Source organism: Limanda limanda, chromosome 20 (genome assembly GCF_963576545.1).
Source record: "Limanda limanda chromosome 20, fLimLim1.1, whole genome shotgun sequence".
NCBI lineage: Eukaryota > Metazoa > Chordata > Actinopteri > Pleuronectiformes > Pleuronectidae > Limanda > Limanda limanda.
In genome coordinates this window covers 8350022-8374526 of record NC_083655.1, presented here as the reverse complement: position 1 = coordinate 8374526, position 24505 = coordinate 8350022, and the positions used below count along the sequence as shown (strand labels likewise).

Below are 24505 nucleotides of genomic sequence, written 5' to 3'. Positions count from 1 at the left end.
TCACTCTGAAGCTGAACCCCGGAAATATGTGTGCATGTGAGTCTCGGTGTGATTGCAGTATTAGTCTGTTTGGAGATTTGAGTAACTGAGCTACTCGTCCGTGGGTGAACTCTTTAGTTTCCAGGACCCGTTTGTGTTTCTTTTTGTGGAGTGTGTCCTCTTCCTCTGTCACTCGGCCTCACGTGGACAAAGCCTAAGTGACACAATGTGTGTTCGCCTGCATACAGAGTCCTGCAGACTCTCAGCACCAGCCGCTCTTGGAGTTAATCCGCCTCACTAATAGTGTGGGTTCAAGCCGAGGGGGGGAAGGAGGAGGAGGAGGAGGCGAGAGGAGAACAATACGACATCTCTCCTTTGGTCTCTCTCTCTCTCTCTCTCTCTCTCTGGCTCTCCGGACACGTGGTCGGTGCCCGGCGGGAACTCTCTAGACCTTGGACGTTCTCTCCGGATGCCGCTGCTCTCGGCCCTCAGCAGTTTCTGCGGCACCGCTCGAGGAAACGAGGTACAATACGCTCCCTCCCTCCAAAACACATCCTCCCCCACTGCTCGTTCGTTCCTGCCATTGTCACCCGACGAGAGGCCGCGTCAAGGGGTACGACTCGGGATGTGCGTGTGCGAGTAAGGAACTTCCTGGAGGTTTTTTTGGAAGTGTAGAGACACTCTGGACACAGTATATAGATTTCCTCCTGGAGTACACGCTCATTCCTGAGTTCAGATTTGCTGTGTCTACATCACGGACATTCCTGTATGTGCCAAAGGTCCTTGTTTCCTGTCCCGCTGCACACGGAGCTCCTGTGCATAGATACGCTCGCTCAGATCATCACATCACAGGAAAGAGTGAATTCCACCGTCTATTGTCACATTTTTCTCCACTGACACATTGAATTTTCTATTGCACCATTGTTCTGGAACAAAGGGATTTCCTAAGTTATTTCCTACTATGCTTACCTCAGCTTCCTAAGTGCCGGACATTTATGTTGCATTTGTAAAAGACACTCAACATTTTTGCGTTGTGTTGCTTTAAAACCATCATTGTCCACTGACTTCCCCTCGTCATAGGTTGCATACCTCTAAGAATACTTCATTCTACATCTTGAGACCATTACTACCTTCGTCAGGGAGATGTTTTCAGCTTCTTTCCTTTGTTAGGTTGCAGGATTATGCAAAAACTACGAGACAGATTATCAAGAAACCTGGTGGAAGCATGTAGTATTGGAGTTTTTCAACATTTTTATCAATTTCTCAAAGAATAATACATTTAAATTCCATTTGAATTGAAAGGGAACTGTCGGGCCTTTGCAGGTATTTATGCCTTTGTAGTTTGTCCATTTGTCTATTTGCAAGATCACACAAATAATTACTGAATCGATCTTTTTTTAAACTTGGTGAACGGGTGAGATATTGATCAAAGAAGATCTCATTAACCTTTGGAGCAGATTTGATAAAACATTATATACATATATATCGTTGCACTGATGCCAGTGCTACCTGCTCCTCTAGTGTTTCAAGCTGATTTCGAGTCCGATTTCTCAGACATGTTTTTCCCCCCGACTGTGTAAATTATCTCATGACCCTTGTGATTTATCTGATGACCCCACGTGGGACCCTGACCCCGAGGTTGAGAACCCCTGATCTCTTGCATTAGTCTCCGAAACGTCCTCACTGATACTAATACTCACCTGAGTCCCATCGGACTTCAAAACCACTCGGACTAAACTCCTCCCCGTGTTTGTTTTCCTCCTCACCCCCCTCGGCGTGTGGGAATAAGCTCACTGTGCCGCCCTGTTTCCTCTGTTCTGTTGATTTAAAGGATTAAGTTTGTTTATAGCGTTGTGTCCTCTGTGTTGGTGGCAGCCACAGGGGCCTGGTGATGTACTAAATAAATACATTTTTAATCTCTAACCCTCAAGGCAAATAAAACAGTGACTCACTGAGATCACACGAGTCGTTTGGCAAATATCCGTCATTTCATCTGCAGTTCAGTTCACCTCCATCCTAGTCTGAGTCCAGGAGGTTGAAGAGCAATTCCTCCCTCAGAAACAGCCTCATGTAGGGAAACACTTGCATCTACTCTCCTCTCTGCTGCCAGAGTTATGACTCTGTGTATCGAAGCTTGTGTTTTGTGATCACTGGCGTCCTTTGAACAGTTCACCTGCTCGGTGGCAGAGGCCTGGTGGTGGGTGTGACCCCCCCGCTGGGAGGCCGGAGGATGGATGGTGGCTGACAGCCTCCTCGTCGTCCCACTTCTGCTGCTGAGTCATGCTATCTCACAGTGGTGCTGGCTTGTCTGTTTGTCTTAATTTAAAATCTCTGGAGTGTCTTTTATTGAATATGTGTGGCTAAAAATATCCCCTGCCCCACCAATCAGAATCAAGAACAGATTGAACAGATGGTATTGGATGAAGGATATACAAGTAAATTTAGAAAAACAAAGCAATTTCATGAATCAAAATCAGGATTTTATGTTGCACCAGACAAATAGAATTTGTTAATTTATGAATTCTTCCTCCAGAGAACTATCTGCATATCCCTCCTTCCTTTTCTGGATGAAAAGATGTAGAAAACAACAACTATCATTTCTGTGCAGAACGTTTGTTTGCTGTTTTGTTGAATTTTAGGTCAAGATTCAATATGTGCAAATACTATTTTAGAATTTTGAACATCGAAATAACTTTAAAAGTTGTACAAGGTCAGATCCGTGGCGCAGATCTCTGATGTTTCTTTGGGAAACTGAATATTTTCCCTGTTGGTGTTTGAATAAATCAAAAAGTTTGTCTTTCAACCTTTGGAATAAAATATAGAAATGAGATTTGCAGCTTGAAGCTTAATCTTGAGAAGCCGCTCTGCCTGTGGCCGCTCTCCCCCTGTGTCGGCTCACCCTGGAGAACAGATCGTCCACAGGCAGGTTGGACGTCACCTTCACTGGCCGACAGGGTGACAGGTGGTTGAGCGGCTGCAGACAGATCTCAGACGGACGAAACCCACGTCACCAGAGTCACAGGAAACATGACGAAAGTGTTGACCTCACACACATTAGGCTGAACTGCTGGTTATTGATTTTAGGCTAATTTATGGGTTTGTAATATGTTATAGATTCATTATGATTTTGTATTTGGTGCAAAATCTCAATCTGTCAAATTGTTAAAGAAGTAACTGGAGAGAATTTCTTTAAATCTGTTAGAAAAGTTCAGTTTGACTCAAGGATGAACTTTAGTGATTGTGTTGGGAGAAGTTCAGAGGTCAAGGTCAAGGCAGGTTTTTTTTTTGCCTTGTGAACACGATATCTCAAGAACACCTTAAGGGAACATCTTCAACTTTTGGTAAAAATGTTCCCTTAGTCTCACAGATGAACAAATTCTATTTGTGTGGGTGAAGGTCAAAGGTCAAGGTCACAGTGACCTCACAAAGCATGTTTTTGGCCTCTTGAACACGATATTTCAAGTCTGGACATTTCTTCAAATTCTGTCCAGCTGGAAAAACAAGTTTTAAACTTTGTTATTCCAGCCCTTATTTGCTGTAGGCGTTGTATTAGTATGAATCTCTCCCTCCTCCAATCTGTCTCCACCTAAAACACACAATGCTTTAAACGGCTTTTTAAATGTCCTGCTGAGCTGAATGTGGGAGGGAGGTGGAGCAGGAGGACAGGTGTGCTCCTCAGATAAATCCTCTGTCCAAGTGATGCCGGAGCAGCTTTCCAGAGGCGTTCAGGGATCAGTGGTGCACAGGATATTTTTTCTTATATTAACTCTGCTCCTCTGCTCGTGTTTTTGACAAATTTTCAATGAAAGAGCCTGTAATTCTTCAGGGATAATAAGAGCTTGTCTTTCTTCCCTTTGTGAGTTGACATTTGCAGGATGACTAACCGTTAAGTATCTTTGGGCGTTAAGGCAAATATTAAAAAATCTTGAGCAGAATCGTGTGCTCACCGTGTTTAAAGTGTTTTCACAGTGTGGGCGAATGAAAGGCTTAGTTTTGCCAGCTGCTGCTTTTAAGGACAATAAGACTGAGACTGAACCAAAACAACAAGCTGAAAGGCACCGAAGGTTCTGAGCTGAACTGTAGAGCTGGAGGAATTTGTCAATTATGGATTAATGCAGATTTAGATAAGGTTCCATTGATTGAGCTATTTGTTTTGAAAGTTGAAATTTATTTTTACACTGATCTGAAGTCACAGATTCATTGACTTCCTGTTACAACAAAACTTAACATCCTTGGCCTAAGGTAACAACACTATCAGCTTTGCATTTACTCATAGTGTCACAGTTTGAGATAAACCCATATTTAATTAATCATAATAAAACTTAAAATAAAACTCCCCCAGCCGACGTACTCTGGCAACTTTGAACCCCCCTCTTTGGTTCAAGGGAGTCAGAGCAGACAGAGCGAGGCTGAAGCGAAGATGAGAGGACGGAACGAGGAAGATACTTATTGGGATTAAAGCGTGGCGTGACATTAAAGAAAGTGGGGAGCAAAGAGAGATGGGAGATGAAGGAGCAGAAAGGCCCTGCAGCTCCGGGCTCCTCTGCAACATCAAGCTCCGTGAGTTAGAGTCGCTGCTGGAGATCCCTTTACTTTCCTCCCTTTGACATCTCCCAGCTTCATGGAGTCAGGCGGCCATGGACTTATGCAAAGTTTGTCCCGGAGCGCTGAACGCCAGGACAGAACTGACACCTCAAACAGTTTGTCGCTAAATCAGGAGCTGTGGATAAAAAGCAAAGTTAGTTCAGTCTAAATCAAATCTGAAAATGATCTTTAGAAGCACGAAAAATAATGCTTCAGAAGTGAGAGAAGTCTCCGGAGACGTGTCCCTCCAGTGCCGATGGAGTCTTTGATGGACGAGGTTAAGCACTTCATCAAAGGTCTTCTGGCCCGATTTTCCTGGTGTGAATTTCAATCTTTGACAGACGTTACGCGGAGGATTATGTGCCTGTTATCTGTTGCCGTGGTTCTCGCTGAGCGGCACCGGTCCCGATAATCAATGTAGCCGAGGCGGAGCGAGGCAGACTTTACATTTCAATCCGTCTGTCGGCCCGGACAGTTTCCTCTGGAGATCTGCCAGAGACAGAAGCCGGAGACGAGGCTTTGATCAGATGTTTCTCCCTGGGAGTGTTTCTACAAAGAGAGGTTTGCTTTTTATTTTTACAAACTGGTTTTTCAATTTTTTTTTGCAGGGTAAAATATTCAGGCTGCAGATCAGAAACCTTGTCAAAGACTTTTTTCTCCTCCCACATCATTCATGCAAACGTTTGACTCTGTCTGTCTCCAGCCTCGGCACGGTTTGTTGAACAAAGCGATTGGCGGCGCTTTGTCGAACCAGCGTCTCATCGTGCAGAATCACAAAATGAAAGGAGGTGTAGATGAATTAAATTATTCCTGTTGAATCAAGACAGCCTGAACGCAGGGCACAAAAAGTTTGATATAGTGATATTTAGATATGACCCAAAACCAGCCTCATAGTAAAATGTCCAGAAAATGTCCTATATCGACATTCTCCAGAATTCATGTCTGAGAAGAGCTATGTATGAATTAGATCAGTCAAATGATCTCAAACATTAACACACAAGGAGCAGCGTTGAGATTCTTCTCTATCTGTGTGGAGCTGAGATCCGTTAACATTTGTCTGCAGAGTCGAGATTGTGTTGAGACCGATGCATCCAACCCCTGGAGGACTGAAGTGTCTGAACACACAGAGTAAGTGTGTTAGATTCAGCTGTCACCCCACAGCCCTCTCACCTATTCATTTACATTTTTGCGGCATTGTTATTTTTGTATTTTTCTTCGCGGGTGTGACGAGCATCGAGGGGACTTGTGGTTTCACGTTACTCTTCATCCCTGGCAGCAGCACTTCATCAGTCAGTCAGTCAGTCAGTCAGTCGGGGGTCACGTCAGGACGCGAGGATGAAAGAGGGAGCGAGACAGAGCGGAGGATATTTACAGCTCAGACGGTGGTGATGGCTGAGCTGCATCCCAATGTCTGCTGCTGCTTTACTGCCGGGCTCCATAACTCTCAGGAGGGACGGAGGAGGCTGCTGCAGAGAATTTGCAGGTATCACAGGTCCTCAGGTGTGAGAGAGAAGCCAGATATCAACCACTGAGAAGAAATCATCACACTGGATTCAATGCAGGACGTTATCTAGGGTTTTATCTATATATTTTAGCTTATTTACTTATAAACCTTCGCCAAGGAGGTTATGTTTCCATCTGCATCTGTTTGTTCGTTAGCAGGATTACCCAAAAGCTACTCCACTGATTTCGATTGAATTTTATGGAGCGGTGGAGCGTGACCTAAGGAAGAAGCCATTAAATCATGGTGCGGATTCACTTTCTTTAATGAGATATGTTTTTTTTTTAACATTTCCAGTGATTTCTCAGAGAATAATTCATGGATCTTGTGGGACTGGTGTTTTATGAGTGTGTGCAAAGTCTGGAAGTGGTAATTTAAAATGTGGTTAAGGAGACGGTTGGGTCTTAACGAAGGTGAGCGCACTCCGAGGGAGGCAGTCGACCTCTGGCGCTAAATAACACGCTCTCGCTCGCTGATTCTACGCTGGCGATTCTCCGCTGTCTGCCAACATCATAATGTGAGGTCGTAAAAACGTGTGAGAGTTTTTCAAAAAAAGAGAACAATCTGGGCTTGGAGCCACAGGGGACAGCACTAATAAAGTTTTTCCGTGTGTGTTGTTTTCCTGTCAGGCCGAGACTTCCCCACTAATCAAATCCGTCCACTGACAGGCCTCTGCTCCCTCAATCTCTCTAAGTGCTGGATATTCAGTTTGTGGTGTCCCCTTCCCAGTGATATAACAGGTCTGTCACACGTCCCTCCCCCCCCCGGGGCTCTGTTACTGGTCTCGCTCTCTGTTCCTGGACCCGACCTCAGGTGTGTGTTACACAGCGTACTGCCGAAGCCCCCCCGTCATTGATTCGATCCCCTGCTGGATCCGTCAGACTGCCTGGGCCTCGCCTCTGGGTTTAATGACGGCCCATTGTGATGCAGTGAAGCCGCTGGAGCCCGACACCGTGTGTCACAGGGTAAAAAGCTCTGAGGATATCAACTGGGCCTCAGACGTGAGGTGTTTCAGACCTTCCTCCATGAAGAACTGGAAAAACTTGACCCACCGAAGCTTTGACTTCAAATTCGAGACCCTGACACGATCAATAATCAATAATGTTTTCACCCCTGTCTCATTGTTGGCTGGTTTGATTTTGCAAAATCCTCTGAATGGATTTAAACAAACTTGGTTGAAGGACGGTTCATGGGCCAAGAAACAAATTTTAGACTAAACTGTCAAAGACTTGAACTCACTTTAGAGCAAAAACCTCAGTGTCTGACTTGGTAAGTTGTCGACTTAGCAAATACTTTACAAACCAGGCAGATGAACACAAACCAGCTACCTCTTTCACATTAACGTGATCTAATTGGCTAACAACAGTGTTAATTATAACGCACGTGATTGGCTGGAAGTTGCTGCATGATAACTTGATGGTTGAAGCCTCCAACACCTACCTGTGAGGCCTGTGTTACACCTATGAAGCATCTTTACTCGGACTCACTCCAGAAAATGTTTAAAAGGTGCACAGGAAGCTCGTACTGCAAAACTTTATGCTTGTAAATGGATTCCTTGCAGCCGCACAACTCAGCAGGATTCCTAACTGGCCACCATTTATCTCTCTGAGTCTCACATGTTTTCTCACACCCACAGATTACTCACGATTCCTCTGATAAATGGCGTTAGTCATTGGTCGTGGCTGCGTGTGTGTGTGTGTGTATGTGTGTGTGTGTGTGTGTGTGTGTGTGTGTGTGTGGTGAGTGATGAAGAGGCCGCTGATGCTGTTCCACTCCTCCTCCGTCGCCCCTGAGCACAGGTGCTCTGCTCCTCCTGAGTGGGAGTTCTCCACTGAACGAGTCAGAGATTCATTCATCCTGTGAGAGCTGCAGCTTCTCTCTACTTTGTCCATGTGCTGCGAGTATCGAGGTGAAATGTTGTGTTTTGAAGGAAGCTACAGAAATATCAGAAAGCTGTGACTAACACTGATTCAGGAAAGTCGGTTCCTGCTCCTGTGCCGCGCTTTTGCCTTCTACATTAATGAGTATTGACGAGTGAATCATCTGTAATGCTACACTGTCCTTCTGTCTCGGTCCTGACACATTCAATATGATTCCATGGACTGTCTGTAAAAGATACTGACATAACAGACACATGAGTATAAACTTCTGTCTTGTTGAAGTTAAGTTTCACAGCTGCAGATTTGTTTTTAGATTCTCTATGTGTATGTAGGTATCGACTCAATCTCGGAGCCAATCGGCCAAAGCTTGAAGCCGAATTGACTTCTGGGAGCCAAGATTTTGGGGCTTCTGGTGTAGATATCTGGGCCAAGACTCCATCTCCTATTCAGAGTCCAGGTTATAACTTGACGAGACCACAAGGGTCGAACATCTCTCCACATAGAATACAAACAGGCATACCTTTTGTAGGTGTTTTAGATCCAGGGGACTTTTTGAATTTGGACAAAATCAAAAGCATTCCTGCTTCTATCTGAGATATTGTGGCGAGCCGCCCGGACAGGGAGGTTGATGTCTGACTTCCTCTGTTATGGTCAGAGTGAACTGCATGCTGGGAGCCTAATGTTCTTTTAATGGCTGGTGTGTTGCTGTGCTGCGGGCCGGGCCTGGAGGGCAGCGATGGTTCTGACTGATAACCTTCGTGTTCCTGCTTCAACCATCATGACTCAGCATCAGCAGTTGATCCTGGCAGGTTTACCAATGCAGGGCCACAGCTCACAGCAACAAAGTGACTCAGCAACTTGAGCAACTCTAGTCCTGCTTTGAAGCTCTGGCTGCTTACGTTTAACTCCAGCCTGTATTTGCACTGATCCAATACGGGTCATCAACACACTGGTTGTGCAGAACAATGAAGATATCAAGGCTCCAGAGTTTGTTTGAGTGACTCATAACCATCCCACTGATGACAAATGGTTTCATAACACAATTGTTCGCAGTCTTCATCAGCGTTTCCACTGCACAACAGTCTTCTGTGATTGGTGCCAAGCAGCTGGTTGCTCTGCAAGGTCACCTAGATGGCACTAGAACCCCAGAGGTGAAGACTCAGCACAATCTCATCCACACAAGCACAGGAAACACATGTTCAGAGCGTGAGCAGAGCTATCAGGCACTGGGCTGATTCCATCTACATCAAAGCAGGAATGGACTCTGTGTGGGCACGTCCTCCGGGTCGCTGTGGAACAAGCTGGTGTTGCACAATTTGAAATGGAACCGAACTCTCTGAGAGTCACGGCGCTGATGAAATCACTGACGTAACCAGCTTTGTTAATGGCGCAGCTCCACCATAGATCTACTGTGATCACAAGTCTGCTGGTAAATGCTGGAGGATGAAAAAGAACATTTTAAATGAATGATTTTGAAAAGAATCGGAGCGATAGTGTGGCAGCAGTCTTCTCTCTGTCCGTTTCCTCACACTTCACCTCTCCTCTCTCTGGATCTTCCTCCTCGTGCAGATTCGAGCTGACAGGAATCGCTCTCTGGTTCCTGAAGAGAGAGATAAGCCAGAGAGTGAGAGTGTGGCATCGAAACCAGAGAGGAGAGAAGCCTAGAGCGGTTCTGATTGGAGGTCCAGTTATCAGTTGACCGTGAGAACACAACACTGTGGCTCACGCCGTCATCGCCGACTCCCACACTTCCCTTCCCTCCTCCTCCTCCTCCTCTTCTCTCCGCCGCGGGCAAACAGCCAGCCTGACGCCACGCCACCTATAGATATCCACAGAATAGAGGGAAGTCCAAAATTAAAAGCATTGTTATCCCTGCGGCTGGAGGGAGATGGAGTGACAGGCGTAATACCCCGGCCGTGTCGGCTGACCTTGGCTGTGACCTCCAGTCTGTGTCCACGCGCTCAGAGCTGCAGTCAGAGACCTTCAGACCTGTCACTGGATTTCTCCCTCTGCCTGGGGGTGAGTGAGAAATCCTGTGATCCCACATCTCCCTTCTGTCTTTATCCAATTCTGTTCAAGCCCCAAAACGTCCTTGTGAATGGATTTGAATATCACTACTATTAGGGTTGCTATGGTGACGGCTGCCGTCTGTGTGCATGTCAGTTGCCATGCAACTTTTTTTTCTCCCTCCTCGGCAGGAAGCCGGGAGTGCAACGTACAAAGTGCAACGCTGACACTGTGAATGTATTTTTACCTGTGAATCTATTATTATCTGTTATTGCCGATGTCAGTGTTGATCTCTGGTGTGTTCTCCTTCTGTTGTCTTCATGAAAGCAGAGGAGGATGTTCTTTTCCAGGTTTGCCCAAATGGAAATAACCAGTTCTTGACTGATAACAGTACATTTAAATCACAGGAACAAATTAATTCCTGTATCTACAGGATTTATATGATCCTGTATCTGTATCTATGTTTTGCATGTAGGCAAAATGTATCTGCAGCCCGAGAGACACCGCTCATACAGGTGGGGGGTGTCTGGATATCTGCTGTACAGGTTGTTAACCACCCAGAGTATTCCACGTGGTTACAAACTTCAGGTTGCACAATAGTTTGGGCGTGTGGAGGTGGTTGGTGGTTTGGGACCAAGCCTGCTCTCATGTGCCAACAACCATCTTGGTTTCTCATACATCCGCCAAGCAGCCAATCACCATCGAGCGAGCACCGACCACGTCCTCATACCTGCACACAATATTTGGATACAAGCACAGACACACAGACAACACAAATGAACCACTCAGACCATCAGGTGTTGCATTGGTGGAACATATTGTTGCTTTAGGTACTGGTGCTACAATGAGATATACAGTAACACTGGAAGTCTAGCTTTAGATATAGATCCTTAACTTAAGAATCTATTTCTCACCGAAATAGATTTTTTTTCACACACCACCCCCCCGACATCTGTCTTCCACCTGCATCCATCCACCACCGAGCTGAAGTCTGTAGAAACACCTCGGAGGCACTGAACCTGAACCTGAACTCTCCACATCAGAAATCGTGTGTCTCACCTCGACGCAACAGAACTGTCAGCTGTTGCCACCGAGCCTCTCATCCTGTCGGGGGGGGTTTTGGCAGAGGCGCGACCCTGACTTGTCGTCCTGTGTGTTATCTTGTACCTGCATGTGTGCGACTGTGCGTGGAGCTGAACTCTGATTCAGCTCCACAGCAGGAGAACGCTCTTTTGTCCACATGCAGTTTGTCCTCTCTGTGATAACGAGCACGAATGAAACGCTCCCTGTCACTAGGTCGTCTTCTTCACTCCCTCCCCCCCCCACCTACCCACCTTCCCCCCTGCCTCACCCCTTGTGGCCTGCAAATTAGAGCGTGTCTACGAGAGCACGCCGGCGTGGCAGCGGCTGATGAGGTGTAATCACCGTGGAAAGCCTCAGCTGCTCTCTTCACACCCTGCCATTGAGCTCATTAGACCAGGAACACGATGCAAAATATATTAAACCACAGACGGACAGTGACGTCTCTGCAGCATCGTGTTGGTGAGTGGAGGCAGGAAGGGTTTGTGTCATTTCTTCAGATGCAGAGATGGAAAAACAAAATTTTCTGCTCCTGGTACCTCTGTATTCTTCTTGCAGCCTCATCTTTTTTGCAGTTACTATACTGAGCCCTTTGTAGAGTCCCAGTTGTGACTGACGAGTGGCGCCACAGTGAGCATCACTATTTTTTACTTTACAAGAACAGAATTTTGTGCAGATGTCATGTAAAAGTGTGACAGTTTAGTTCCATATTCTAGTTTTTTCCCCTGTGCAATATAAAAGTGGAGCCAGGAGGAGAGAGAGAGAAGTGGTTTTCCGATTTGTCATTTGATTCCCTGCTGTGGCCCATATTTAATGCTTTTTATTTCTCCTCGGTGGGAAGCTAACACCCAATCAATTACAATTTCCTGCAATTATTCACTGAGATGGATAGATAGATAGATAGATAGATAGATAGATAGATAGATAGATAGATAGATAGATAGATAGATAGATAGATAGATAGATAGATAGATAGATAGATAGATAGATAGATAGATAGATAGATAGATAGATAGATAGATAGATAGATAGATAGATAGATAGATAGATAGATAGATAGATAGATAGATAGATAGATAGATAGACAGACAGACAGACAGACAGACAGACAGACAGACAGACAGGCAGGTAGGTAGGTAGGTAGGTAGGAAGGTAGGTAGGTAGGTAGGTAGATGATAGATAGATAGATAGATAGATAGATAGATAGATAGATAGATAGATAGACAGACAGACAGACAGACAGACAGACAGACAGACAGACAGACAGACAGACAGACAGACAGACAGACAGACAGACAGACAGACAGACAGACAGACAGACAGACAGACAGACAGACAGACAGACAGACAGACAGACAGACAGACAGACAGACAGACAGACAGACAGACAGACAGACAGACAGACAGACAGACAGACAGACAGACAGACAGACAGACAGACAGACAGACAGACAGACAGACAGACAGACAGGTAGGTAGGTAGGTAGGTAGGTAGGTAGGTAGGTAGGTAGGTAGGTAGGTAGGTAGGTAGGTAGGTAGGTAGGTAGGTAGGTAGATGATAGATAGATAGATAGATAGATAGATAGATAGATAGATAGATAGATAGATAGATAGATAGATAGATAGATAGATAGATAGATAGATAGATAGATAGATAGATAGATAGATAGATAGATAGATAGATAGATAGATAGATAGATAGATAGATAGATAGATAGATAGATAGATAGATAGATAGATAGATAGATAGATAGATAGATAGATAGATGCTGAACTCCTCTGTTCATAGCTACTTTATATCTCCAAATAGTTAACAACTACAGAATGTTGCCTCAATGGCAGCGATATGAACAGGATGAGTCAGATGTGGTGAGTCGCCTCCTCTCAGTTTATACGACTTAAAGCCTCGTGAACGGATTAGTATCTGTTCCTTTTGTTGTCGTCCTTCTCATCTCCCACAGAAACAGAGGTTGCCTGCAACCAGACCCCTCGTGCTGGGAGGCACAAATCCAATTTCACACGTCCCACTCACAACAGATTATTCATGCAGGTATAGGGTGAAGGATGCTTAGGTGTGCGTGTATTTTCGAATAGACGTTTACAAGGATTTAGCGTGTGAGTGGCGTGTGCATGCGTCTTGCCCAAGAAGCAAACATGCACACAAACAGATGCACACAAACAGATGCACACACTCCCCCAGTGGGAGATTATATGCACGTGTGTATGTGTGTGTGTGTGTGTGTGTGGCCTTTCATTTAGCAGCAGGCCATCAGTGAGTCATCCTCCTTAAGAGCACTCTTGGGTGCACAAGCAGTGGTGATCTCAGAACAAGGCTCACTGGTCAGTGTTTGATGCTCAGTAATTGGTTCTTCTGACCATCACAGCCTGCAGGATGCCAGCAGCTGAGGCCGGTCTCCACCGCTGCCGGCCTACAGGCTTCTCTTGTAAAATATTGGTTATGTATGATCCAGTTAATCCGCTGTGAGAGGTAACTGCTGCCTGACAGTCATTACATGGATTGAACTGTCAAAGTTGAGCTTCACAATCTTCCTTCTCTGTGTCTGCTTCACTTAAACCCACCTTGACATAATCACAGTGCATCACACTGACACTGTACCAGGACTTGAATGTGATTTTCATACCTGAGTTTCATCTAACCTCTCTCTCTCTCTCTCTCTCTTTCTTTACCAGAGAGCCATGAGCACTGTGGAGGAGGAGCCGGATCACATGATACCATGAAGACGAGCCTGCAGGTCCTGCGCTGCCAGCTGCTGAGTGAGTGGACCAAGGGTGGGGGGGCATGCCAGGGCGCAGAACAGGACAAATCTTTTAATGTAAATTTATGAACCTATTCATAAGCTATGAATTATATAGAAACTCTAGTGTAGAATCGAATATATCAACTATGTTCAGGTTAATTTGACAACAGACTTTGGCCCATGTGAGAAATTTAGTTTCAGCCGCTTCTGTATCAGCAAACACCACGTTAGACATATTGGAGCGCCCAGCAGTGTATATCAAAACCACTGTGATGGTCCTGTTGGGAACTGGTAATTACATTAACTCCCACGGACAAGTCGTGGAGAGCACAGACACTGTCAAATAACCAAATAATGAAATCTCAGATGAGTCATTTGTAGAAACAATCGTTTTTCAGTCTGTTTATAGATCGGAGGGGAAAAAACATTGATTTAATTTGCCTCAGGCGTTACCTCCCGTTCTGCACGTGAACAAAACCGTAATCGTTTGTTGCTGGAGACGCTGATAAACGTCTTCAGGTAATCACACGCTGTACATTCAGTCGCTGAATCACTTTAGCTCCTGTTGTTCCGTGAGCCTGTAGCTGCTTTAGATTCAGAGGACAGGATCAAGGCTCTGGGACTGGATCTACAAAGCTCTGGCAGACGACCAGCGCTGAATGTCACATGAATATGGAACGTTCGGTCTGGGACCCAGCAGACCCACCAGGACGGTTCGCTAAAGAGGCCGATGATATCTGCTATTTTTCCCTCAAGCTCCACCTCGGGCCAGTGCTGCCTCCGACAAATCTGACTCAATCCCTCAGAAGTGTGAGCGAGGAGCGAGGAGCGTTAAGCTGCGTCAGAGGTGGAGCAAGGTGACTTTAATCTGAAGGTCTGAGTCCAAAGCTGCTGCGCCTTGTATACAGTTTATATTAAAACCATATATTCAAGCCTCTCTTGTCCATATAAATCCAACCACACAGCACAGCTCTCATTTCACTTTTACTTTCACGCATTCTGCTGAAGTCTGCCGTCTCTTTTGCAGAGCTCAGATGCCCACCTGAAATTTCTGTCTCTGTGCCTGAGACATTTCTCATTTGTCCCTGGGGACCGGCCATCTGCAGGAGACAGATGTGCTCTAACGTCCCACAGCCGCAGGCGAGAGGGAAGATGCTGCAGATAGAGGAGAAATAAGACGGATGATCCCACGTCAGGACGGGCATCGTTTTGCTCTGGTCACCCTCTGAGCTGGGTTTGGCTCCTCTCTCTTCCCAGCTCTGCATTACACACCCGAATCCATGGAGAGCAGTTATCATTTGTTTCGAGCAAATTAGAATTTTGTCTGGCAGCTCGGCCTTCGAAGCAAAGCCCGATAAATAAGCCGGTCGATTCCAAATGTCTATCGAAAGGTGCAAATTGCGTTTTGAAGTCGGCTCCGGGAAAAAACAAGAATAATAACTTGGCAGAGCAGTTGGTGTGAATTGTAAATTAGTACACGAGGCTCGAGCTTTGTCTGGTGTGATTAATGTGTTGTTGCAAACGTTCGTGATGTTTTTTTAAAGGCGCCAACGACAGCCTGGAATGTTGAAATTCAAAATGTTTGGGACATAAATGGAGTTGTGTTCTCCCCAGGTTCCGGACAACTTCCTGTTTAGAGTTTCTCCTTCCTGTCCGATCCGCTGCTGCTGTCACAGCCGCTGTAGCTAAATCATTATCCCAGTAAACAGCACAAGGGCTCTTTGTTGTACTTGTTTTTGTGTTTTCTCCCCCCCGCCCGATCCTCAAGATAAACACGTCCGTCTTCAAAGCCGCTGCAACCTGACAGACAATCTGCGGAGCATTCAAACAGGAAACTCATTATCCTGTTACCAAAGCTCCCCCTCTTATCGGGGGGCTCACATCTGTAGAGCCCAGCCGGCTCCACCCCTGTCCCACTCCGCCCAACCAGTCCTCCTCCAGGACGGTCCCAGTGGTCCACAGGATGTGTCCTATCTGTCCGTTCCACCCCCCCCTCACGGGACAGACGCTCTACCCAGAGTGGCAGAGGAACACACCCAAGAACAAACCAAAGGAATGTGTGTGTTTGTGCTACAGTGCAGGCGACGCTATTTATACACCCATAAGTCATTTCATCTTAATTGTGAAGAGCTGCATTCTTGAGCGATGAGTGTGTTTCTTCAACATCACCAAACAGGAAGTTTCCTTTTAGGGTGAAACGTGTGTTCGACCTGCGTGAAATGTGACTCAGCAACTTTTTATTGCTTGACACAAGGTTTAATGTATCACGTATTAATATTTGTATTTTCACCTTTACGACTTAAAGATATTGAAACATCGGTGGATAAAGGATACAAAATAAATGTGGTTATTGACCAGGTTTAGTAAAATACCAGATTTACCAGAGGTGATCTAACCTCTGCTAAATGTTTGCATTAATATTGTAAATATTCAAACTTAATAACAATACATCACTTTGAACTTTGCCTTGTGTTTAATCCAGCCTGGATGACTGATGTACTTACTGTTGTATAGCTGGAAGTGTTTGAAGTAGTACTCTTGTAGTAAAGGGGTAGAACTTATTTTAAAGAAAGTACAGTAGTATTGCAGTGGGATTAGTTGTAGTAGTTGTAATTGATGTAATCGTAGCAGTAGTAGAAGTAGTTAGAGGGGGTTACAGGTGTAGCAGCAGCTGATATTGATACGGATAAAGTATTGATAGTTATAGTACTAGTAGTGGTTGTACAGTGTCATAGTAGTAATGTTAGAGGAGGCAGTATTGACAGAGCTGGAGTGGATCTATTGGCAGAAGAGCAGCGGGTCCATTGAAGTCAGTCTGTGCCGACAGCGCTGCGTCCAGGCGTGATAATCCAATCTCACCAGCGGTTAGTCAGACAACTCGTCCACTTGAGGCTGATGCATCTGATCTGTGTCTGAGTCTTGTCCCGACTCTGCGTGAAAGCATTAAATGAAAAGTTTGGACCAATTTAAACAAAAATCCCCAATTTAAGACTCACGGTTGCTTTGATTTTCGGTCCGACAGCCTTTAGTTTCCAAAGCGAGCGGTGGATTTAGAGTTGAGAGCCGTGGTTCGTGTGTGAGCTGCTATGATGGGATATCAGCTCATTGGTATTCTGATGAACACTGTAGATAAAGCCCTCTCCGTTTGCCCCAGGGGATTCGGGGGGGGAATCCCATGGAGGTTTGTCAGGGTCTGTGGAGTTCTTCTGATTACCATAAACGAGGCTGAATGTGATCCATGGAGAGGCGGCCGGGCAGTGAGGAGGACGTCCTTAATTACTGGTTATGGTCCAATGCCCGGGGGCATCCACACCAGCGGTTATGCGTGTTTATCCCATTAGATAATGAAGTGGACTCTCTCACTTCTTTTACATTCACATTCTCAGGCGTGAAGGCATGTCAGGTATTAATGGTTTTCTCCAGGGCGGCAGGCAGAGGGTCGGTGTCTTGCTCAAGGGCATTTCTACACGATTATTGATTGACACACACACAGATTAAGCATATATCTGTGATTTAAACACCTTCAGTTGTTGTTAATGGTTCACAGTGGCTGTGAAGGTGAAGACAAAATGAGAGAAAAGCACACTTATCAACCAAAACTTCTCCAACTAAGACTCTAACACTGACAGTAGCACAAACTAAGATGGATCCATTTTAACACAGCCTCGGCTACTTTCTGAGATCGTCTGTTGATGCTATTGATAATCCAGAGATGGTAATAATACGACTAACTCAGATTATTCCAGAAGCAGTAAATCAAAAGTGTTGATGCCCAGTTGTTGTCTTTTAAAAGAAAGTGACATTGCAGTTTAGAGCTGAATCATCTTCCACTCTTGATTCCCTCAAAGTCAACTCGATTTTCATCACCTAACAGTTGACTTTTTAAAATTTTGAAGGTGTGCAACCTCTATCACGTATTTAATCTTAATACAGGTTTTTTTATCAGTGTGTTGCAGTTTGATTTATTCCAGTGACCTTGGCCAGATTCTCGTTGGGTTTCGTTCCCTGTGCTGCACAAACACTTCTCTCATTATCCCCCGGTCCTGCAGCCGGAGCAGTAACCGTCCAGAAGAGCAACCTGACGAACCGTCACGAGCCTCATTGATGGATGATTGTGCAGCTTCTATTTTTGGCTTCCTGTTGAGTCTCCGATTCACGCAGTGCCACTGGCAGCTGCCCACTGATGATGCGGCACAACCAGCCTGGCTCCGGCTCCTGCTTTGTCTGCAGATTGTCGCCGTGCACGTTCAAGCCACATCAATTTCACCCCCTGGAAGGAAAAGTAAATATCCCAACCTCCAGAGAAAGCGAGTATAACCCCCCCCCCTGAGGATTGATCACACAGTCAGGCAGATGCATAAGCACTGATCGGCTGCATGCAACGCTAAGTGCTCCAATGTGATTGATTTGGCTGGAAGAGGCTCCTCCATGATCCAGGGAACAGGGTCTTTGCGTACGAGTTGGTCCATGAAGGAAAAGGCTTTTACTTTCATCAGCAGGAGTAAATGTTATGATCCATCTCTCCGGTGTAGCTTCAGACTCGGTGACACATTTCTCTTCACCGTCCCCTGGCATTGAGTCTTATCGTGAACGATGGGCGGGACCAAGCCTGCGTTGGATCACTGCACAGGATCCTGCTTTGCAACATGATTTATTGATGTCCCTGATGACATCGATGGAGGACTTCACCGAATGTCCCCAGCTCCCTTTGCATTCAAAAGAGCCCTAATGCCCCAGCTTTCCTGCATAATGTCATTTTAACTCGCCGTTGTTTGCCTCCATGATATTAGCATGTGCTGTTCTGATGGGTCTGGTTATTACAGATACTGAGGGCAACAGGTTGGTGCGAGTGATAACAGTGTTCGCTGCGTGTCACCTCTCCTGCAGATGAAAGCAGTGAAAGGACAAAGGGAACGAGCTGCTATTCAATGCAACAACTTTAATCTGCTCTCACCAGTTGCTGCTTGTGGGCGTTTTTTTTTTAATGCTTACGGGAAAATCGTAGCATGTCAGGCCAAAAATAGCCGACAGGCACAGAGGAATCCTGCTGAGTGTTGCTGAGCAAGACAAATCTCTGGCACCTTATTTTTCCTTTGAATATCCTTTTTGATCCTCGGCCTAACGTGTGATTTTTTCTTTTGTCCACGTCTTATCGCTGATGTAACGCCCACACGTCTCTTACTCCACTGCCCCTCTGGCCTTTGCACACACCCCCCAGTCCAACCTCACTATTCTTCACCTTTTCCTTCCAATTTTCTCGTGTTCTTCTCAGCGCTGCAACTCAATAATGGATGTTCATGGAGCCCAGTTTGCTTCTTGTGCCTTTTCAATCATGTCTCTTGTTAATTCACTCCCAGCGCCTGCACGTCTTTGTGGAGGACGCGGCCGGCCGCTCAGTTTGCGTTCGTCCTGCTTACGCTCTCACTCCATCAGCCAGGCGCTCAGACGCTGTGACAAATTATACCCATTTGTCTGCACGGCGCATGTTTAAAAAACACTCAGCTACACATGTAATCCCTGCACACGCACACATACATACATCAATACGACAAATACTGTATGGAACCAAATAGTCAGGGGTCTGTTTACTAATCCATTCACAGCAGGGGGTTGGAATACACACTGTTACTATGTCATGATAGCTAATATAGAGATATTTATACATCACATAACATGACACATCGAAATTCAGTGGGAAATACTGCAGGGACTAAGAAATGGACAAAGTGTCCCTTCAAGCAACAATTAGCCTGGGATACAAGTGGTAGAAACCCCCCCATTTAACAAGTAACAATGGTATCAGATACAAAATTAAAATAAGCACATAACCTTCCTGTTGATATTAACAGCAGCTAATATTAGATGCAATTCCACAAAGAACAGGCAAAGCTTCACTTCTATATCAAGACAGTATTTAAGTATTCTAAGTATTATTTACCAGCCGTAGACACCATGTGGACACACATAATATTACCTTAGCTGTGTATTGCATTGTTATTATGTCCCTTTGCAATTTTCTGATGGACAAATCTGAGGATGTGGTCGTGTGTGTGTGTGTGTGTGTGTGTGTGTATGTGTGTTTGAGTGTTTACTTTGGCCATTTCTTTTATGACTTTGTTTGTAAAGGGAGACTGGGCTTTATGTTTTATTCAGCAGCAGCAGGTTGCCAGGTTGTGACAGTTCAAGGTTCTGATTGAAGACGTGAGTCCAGCCAGACCTCAGCATGGGAAACGTCCTCTGTCTTAACTGCTCTCTGCTTTTAAATCTACTTTCTTTAGCGTTAAAAAAAACACAATTAATATTCTACCTTGCTTGCAGCGTCACAATAAATATATGTCATGTGAGGAAGCTTTGCAATCTTATGAAATAATATCACACCTGTCACTTTGTGTCATAGTGATGCTTTTATTTAGTGTTTTAGCCAGTGGCCAGATTATATTTTCAGGTTGTTCGTCCATCCGACCCATTTGAACGTGAATACCTTGAGGGAATTTCTTAATATTTGGTACAAACGTTTAATTGGACTCATGGAGGAACTGATAAGATGTTGGTGTTCAAAATCGATGATGACCTCACATGAGTCAGTAAAAAGAACGTATATCCACTGAAACTGTAATGGTTGATGGCAATTGTAGCTGTTCCTGCACCTTCAGAATTTTACGACTCGTCACATTACCAATGATCAACAACAGCCCATGCACTTAAGCCTTGATAGAGTGCGCTTGCCTGTTGTTCCATTTCCCTGCCCAAATGATCATCTCAGCCAAGACGAGCGGTCATAAATCAAGGATGGCCATGTGTGTTATCTCCGCAGATATGAGTCTGGAGTGGGCTCCGCGGATTAGAGACGTGACAGGCGTGGTTAATGGAAGGCAGGACCCGGACCCTCTCTCCTGTTGTAGTCTGTGTCACAGAGTATGGAGAAATATGATTAATGATTTTGCCACCGGGTTTAAATAGTCAGTGCTTTGGGTTTCTGCTGTGCTGTAATTTAAAACCTCCAGTGAATAAGGAGGAAGGGGACAGAGTAACATCCTATGGTAAAGAAACGTGAGATGATTAATGATATTAACTGTGGTTGGCGGTATTTGTAAATTGCTCTTTTTCCTTTATTCTGTCTTTTCGTGCCCTTTCGCTTCATAGATGCTCGACAAATTTCTCCTCTCACCTCTCCTCCCATTTCCTTCTCCTCTGCTCCCCTTGGAAATGGAAAATTTGGTTTCCATAGTTACAGAAGCAGCACCATAGAGATGGTCACAACATCGAGGTCACATGTTGCTGTAGTCAGAGGGTTTTGAAAGACTTTTGTTTTTTTAGGAGGGTTATTAATTCCAGAATAATGCAGTCTAATAATAAATATGGCTAATTCTTTAATGCAGATACATGTTCTTAGTAATAGAGTAAATGTGCATCTATAACACTACTGCTTATTAGCATATAGGTTTTGACAGTGTATATATATCGGGACATTTGTGAATGATCTTCAATAGCTTTACAACATTCTTTATTTTTTTAATCTGACTAGACTTTGATAAATGACAGTGGATCTGCAGAGTGAAGCATTATTCCAGTGAATATTATTACAGGATAAGGTTGTATGATACTTTTTTCTCATTTTCAATATAGTGATGCAAGTATTTCCAGTCTAGATAAAGCCTAAAATATATCTTCCTCCTTCCTGCTGAAGCTCCATCATTAAAATATTAAACATACATCATTAAACACTTCTGTGGTCAGTCCTTGTTGAAAATGGTCCCTGGGGAGTCTACCACGATATAGTTGTGACCTATTACATCTCCAGTAGGAATGATTGTCTTTGGGCTGAGTGCCACCGGCAGCTTTGAGAGAAAGTGTTGAATGACGAGCTAACACGTTGTTTGGCTCTCTTCGTTGGATTTATTGTCATTAATGCAGCTTTCTTTCAGACAGGAGTTGAAATGATATTGATGCATGTTCGTTTCCCGGACGCTCGATGTGAGCTCCACTAATGTGTCACATTGCTCGTGTGTAACAGTGTCAATAAGGGACAGAGGGGGGGAGGGAGCAAAGGGGAAATTAATAAGCAATAGCACGTTCATCTCTCTGTGACTTTCTTGCTGTCTGGTTATCATGATAGGACCGATATTCCCCACTGGCACCTGCTAATGACTTGTCACTACACAGACGCCTTATGGGATTGAGCTGAAAAGGAGTGAATGTGTCAGGCTGTCTGAGATGGTTTTAGCATGTTAAGTAGACTCTTCTGAACCCGTCAGGACTTTATCCTGTGGCTTCACTGTAAAATGATTTAAATATTAATGCTCACCACTGCACCAACACCACATTGCATGCCTGTGTCATTTGGCCAAAACATGTTGTTTTGATTATATCAATCTTTCGTGTGGTGTAAAAGAAGAAAAGCACATTCGTTTTGATGTTTTGGGATTTTTCCTGACCTTTTCTTTTTTTGTGTGAAATATCAGATGATTTTTTACTTAAATTAAACCAACCAAGAGCTCATGTGGACCTCAGAATGCATTATTCTTTTGTTAAGAATTTCCCACTAAAATACTCTTGCTCAATGTCTGCTAGAACCCTCAAAAGGATAAGCCGTATTTATATATAATGGATGAATGGAATAATTTTTTCTATTGTGGTATGAAAATAAACCTGTCCTTGGCAACATTTGATCATAATAACCTTATTTTTGTAAATGGAAAGTTATTAAAACTGCAGGAAAACAATGATCACATTTCATTTTGAAGACAAGATTTTTTTAATATTCAGTAATTTTGTGCAAGATCATTTGGCAAATTAAAATCGAACAATTACCTCAGTATGAAAGTGACAACAACAACACATCTCTGTTAGAGACTGAGACATCCCACTGGTCTGATGTCTTCTTATACGTGTACAGTTTCCCACAGTGGAACTCTTCCAGTGTGTGATGCAGTTAATAACGTAATCTTGTTAAACCAGGTGACGGATATACACAGCGGTTCATTAGATTAAAGGGTGAAAGGTGTGACGCATGTGTGATAAAGCTGCTCGTCTCTCTCTGAACACCTGAGCAGTCGGTTTCATCTGCAGCAGAACATAAAAACAATACGCACATACATGGAAATAGTGATTTTTTAAGGTAAAGGTCTTTCTATGTTATCTTGTTCTGACCATCATATTTCTCTCTGCAGGTGTTCTAGCATTCCTAGCACTGCCAGTAGGACTGGTTTCATCAGCACAGGAGCTGTACCTCAGCCAGACGTCCCAGGACTCTGTCTCCATGGCAGCCCACAGCGCCCCCTCGTCTCCCTCCCAACCCCCCCACCTGGACTGGCCTCAGGAAGGCTCCGGTAGCGGGGAATGGCCGTCCAAAGGAGGAACTCAACCAACAGGTGTCATCCTCTCTCCTCGTGTTTTCTACCCGTCAACCTGGCCTCATACCACCCAGATCTCCCACCTGCCTGAAGACCCTCCTGCTCCTGACACCATTACTGTCATGCCACCCACGTGGAGCACTGGAAGCTGGGTTAAACAGCCCCAGGAGTCCAGCTCTGATGGAAGCCGAGACAATGTGAATAAGTTGGTTAGGGTTTCTCAAGTCCACAACCCAGATAGAGTCGATACAAACCAGGCCAGCGGCACAGCGCTCCCCAATATAGACATGGACTCTACTACCAGACGGGCTCCGAACCCCCTGGGTCTCATGTCCAGCTCTGGCTCAGACAGAGGAGATTCACTTCCTCTAGGGCCTCACAAGTCAAGCAGGGAACAACCCACTGACCCGATCCAGCACGTTCAAGATCTGCATCCCTCCTCGCTGTCCCATCCGTCAATACACAGTGACGGTGGCCTGAAACTCAGGGAGCATGCTCGGGGGGGTCCAGGGGTGGCTGCACACCACGTCATCACCCTGAGGGATGTGCATGCAGCGACCGAGCTCCCCACCGAAGAGCTGGAGGTAGACCCACCGGCGAGGTCTGCTTCTCCGCTCGCGAGCCCAACAGAGAATCAAACCTCTACCGGCTCCACCCCAGCCCTGTCTACTGAGCAGGGTCTTGGGGATCTCACAGTCAACCACACTGCACCCACCGAGACCACCACCGAGGATGGTCATGGTCGGGTTCCCCAAGGTAACGGCACAGACAATCCTCCTCTGAGTCAGGGGCCGGGGAACGTTACCACGTACGGAGGGCTGCTCCCCAACGGCAGCTCGGCCGAGGGGGCGCCCGCCAAGGGGAACAGCTCGGAGGACGCTTCCACCGCCAGCAGGAACTTCCTCAACAGGAAGGTTCCCGCCACCACCCAGGAACCCTGGACCCCCGGCAACAGCTCCGACCCCACCGTGGACTCCCCGTCGTCCCGCTTGACCATCTGCCTGAGCAGGCTGGACATCATGTGGATCGTGCTGGCCATCAGCGTGCCCGTGGCCTCATGTTGTAAGTAGAGTCTGTGCAGCTTTAACAGAGATTGCTGACCTTCATGAAAATTCATTACTGCCACTGATGATGAGCACTTTGACATTTCCAGGAACTGGATTTTTGGGTTGTATGAGAAAATCGATAAACATATTTGTGAGCTAGCCAGCTGCAGGTTAGCTTAGCTCAGCATAAAAGAAATGGATGGATAGGTAGGTAAAGGTTAATATATAGAAAGTATATTAAGTATATCTACCTCTTTGATGATACATTTAATATTTTTGACGTTGGCACAAATCTATTCATCTGAATCAGCCTCTT

General features: G+C 45.3%; 1 protein-coding gene across 1 annotated transcript in view; it reads left to right on the top strand.

Annotated features, from left to right (window-relative positions):
- Positions 1-436: 436 nt before the first annotated feature.
- Positions 437-24505, top strand: part of tmem108 (transmembrane protein 108) — a gene marked incomplete in the record, with an annotated part of 28988 nt that continues 4919 nt past the window's right edge. Inside the window, 3 exon segments of the mRNA XM_061093495.1 lie at positions 437-502; positions 13723-13806; positions 22961-24205. Coding sequence (XP_060949478.1) covers positions 13767-13806; positions 22961-24205 — 1285 coding nt within the window.